General features: G+C 40.2%; 1 protein-coding gene across 1 annotated transcript; it reads left to right on the top strand.

Moving 5' to 3' along the window:
• Positions 1-44: 44 nt before the first annotated feature.
• On the top strand, positions 45-1238 carry LOC123254960 (probable E3 ubiquitin-protein ligase TRIML1; the record flags this gene model as incomplete). The annotated part of the gene is made up of 1 exon (XM_044683844.1): positions 45-1238. A coding segment is annotated over one exon (1194 nt), but the record flags the coding sequence as incomplete, so codon positions are not given.
• Between the last annotated feature and the right edge of the window lie 367 nt (positions 1239-1605).

Genomic DNA, 1605 nt, shown 5'->3' with positions numbered 1-1605 from the left:
GAATCATCGAAGAAGATGATGTGTTGCCTAATAGGAATTTGCAGACTGTGTCTGTCACTGGCAAAAGGCTCAGACCTCATCTGCTTCAGAGCATTGTGGACCTGTCTGTGTGTCATAAACATGGGGAGAAAGAGAAGCTCTTCTGTGAAGAAGACCAGAGACTTCTCTGTGGTTCCTGTTCATTATCCCCAGGGCACAAGGACCACAGAGTCCTTCCTCTGAAAATGGCTGCTGACAAGTGCAGGGCCAAGCTCCAGGAGACATGGGATATCTTGTACCAAAAAGAAGAAGAATTTAAGATTGCATTGGACAGATTGAGAAGTAGAGAGGAACTTTGTGAGGAGATTATATATTCTTTGTCACAAACCATTACTTCAGAATACAGGAAAATACATGAATTCTTACAGGAGGAAGAAGAACTATATCTAGAAAGACTAGCCCAGGAATACACAGACAACCTGGCAAAACTGGAGCTCAACAAGGCCAAAATTTCACAACAGATTCAAAATCTCCAAAGAATGAAATTAGAAGTAGAGGAGAATTTGGAGAAGGCGTCCTTGGAAATGCTACAAGATATGAAAGATGCTTTGGAAAGGCATGAGGAGCTGCTACTTCAAGAACCAGACATTGCTTCCCTTGCCTGGACCATCAGCCCCATCACTGGCTTGAGAGAGATGCTCATGAAATTCCAGAGGCATATAAGTCTTGATCCTGGATCAGCCCATCCACATCTCATCCTATCTGAAGATCTGAAGAGTGTCAAGTATGGAGATGTCCCACAGGACCTTCCTGACAACCAGCAAACGTTTGATTATGCTCCTGCTGTATTGGGGATCCAGACTTTCACTTCAGGCAGACACTATTGGGAGGTGAAAGTAGGAGATAAAACAGAGTGGGAAGTGGGAATCTGTAGAGATTCAATCAGAAGAAAAGGGAAACTCTCCTCATTATCTGAGGATATATGGACTCTGGTAAGCTTCACATCTGGAAATGATTGCTTCCTCTGGAATTCTCAAGATGGCTTTCTTCTGGGTGAGCCTTTAGAGAAAGTGGGCATTTTTCTGGATTATGATAAAAGACATATAGCATTTTATGATGCCACAAATGGATCCTTAATTTGTAATTTCTCAGACATGCCCTTTGAAGGGCCTCTTCGACCTTACTTCTCTCCTTGCTGTTTTTATGCAGAAAGTACTCCTGGATCAATTGTGATAATTAATATGGGAGATTCTGAGTAAGAAGTGAATGACAGTGACTTGAAAATACTTTTCTCTTCATTTAAACTCTAGTTAAAACAGATCTAACCCTGTGAGAACACTGTGTGAGGAAGTTGTGGAATGAGGTTCTTTGAAATATTGTTGTGCTATTAGAAATGAGAATGAAGATGTTAAAAAAAAAAACCCTTGAAAGATTTATATAAAGTGATGCAAAGTGAAGAGAGCCGAACCAGTAGAATAATGTACTCAGTAACATTTAATGTATCATGAACAACTGAAAATGACTTAAATATTATCAATATGACAAATGTTCCAGGATTACTCCAGGGGACTAATGATGAAAAAAGAATTTTTACTGCCACAGGAGAAACTCATGGGGTCTGAATAC

Source organism: Gracilinanus agilis, unplaced genomic scaffold (genome assembly GCF_016433145.1).
Source record: "Gracilinanus agilis isolate LMUSP501 unplaced genomic scaffold, AgileGrace unplaced_scaffold36469, whole genome shotgun sequence".
NCBI classification, from domain to species: domain Eukaryota; kingdom Metazoa; phylum Chordata; class Mammalia; order Didelphimorphia; family Didelphidae; genus Gracilinanus; species Gracilinanus agilis.
Note: the sequence above shows the minus strand (reverse complement) of the source record. Positions and strands in the feature narration are given on the sequence as shown.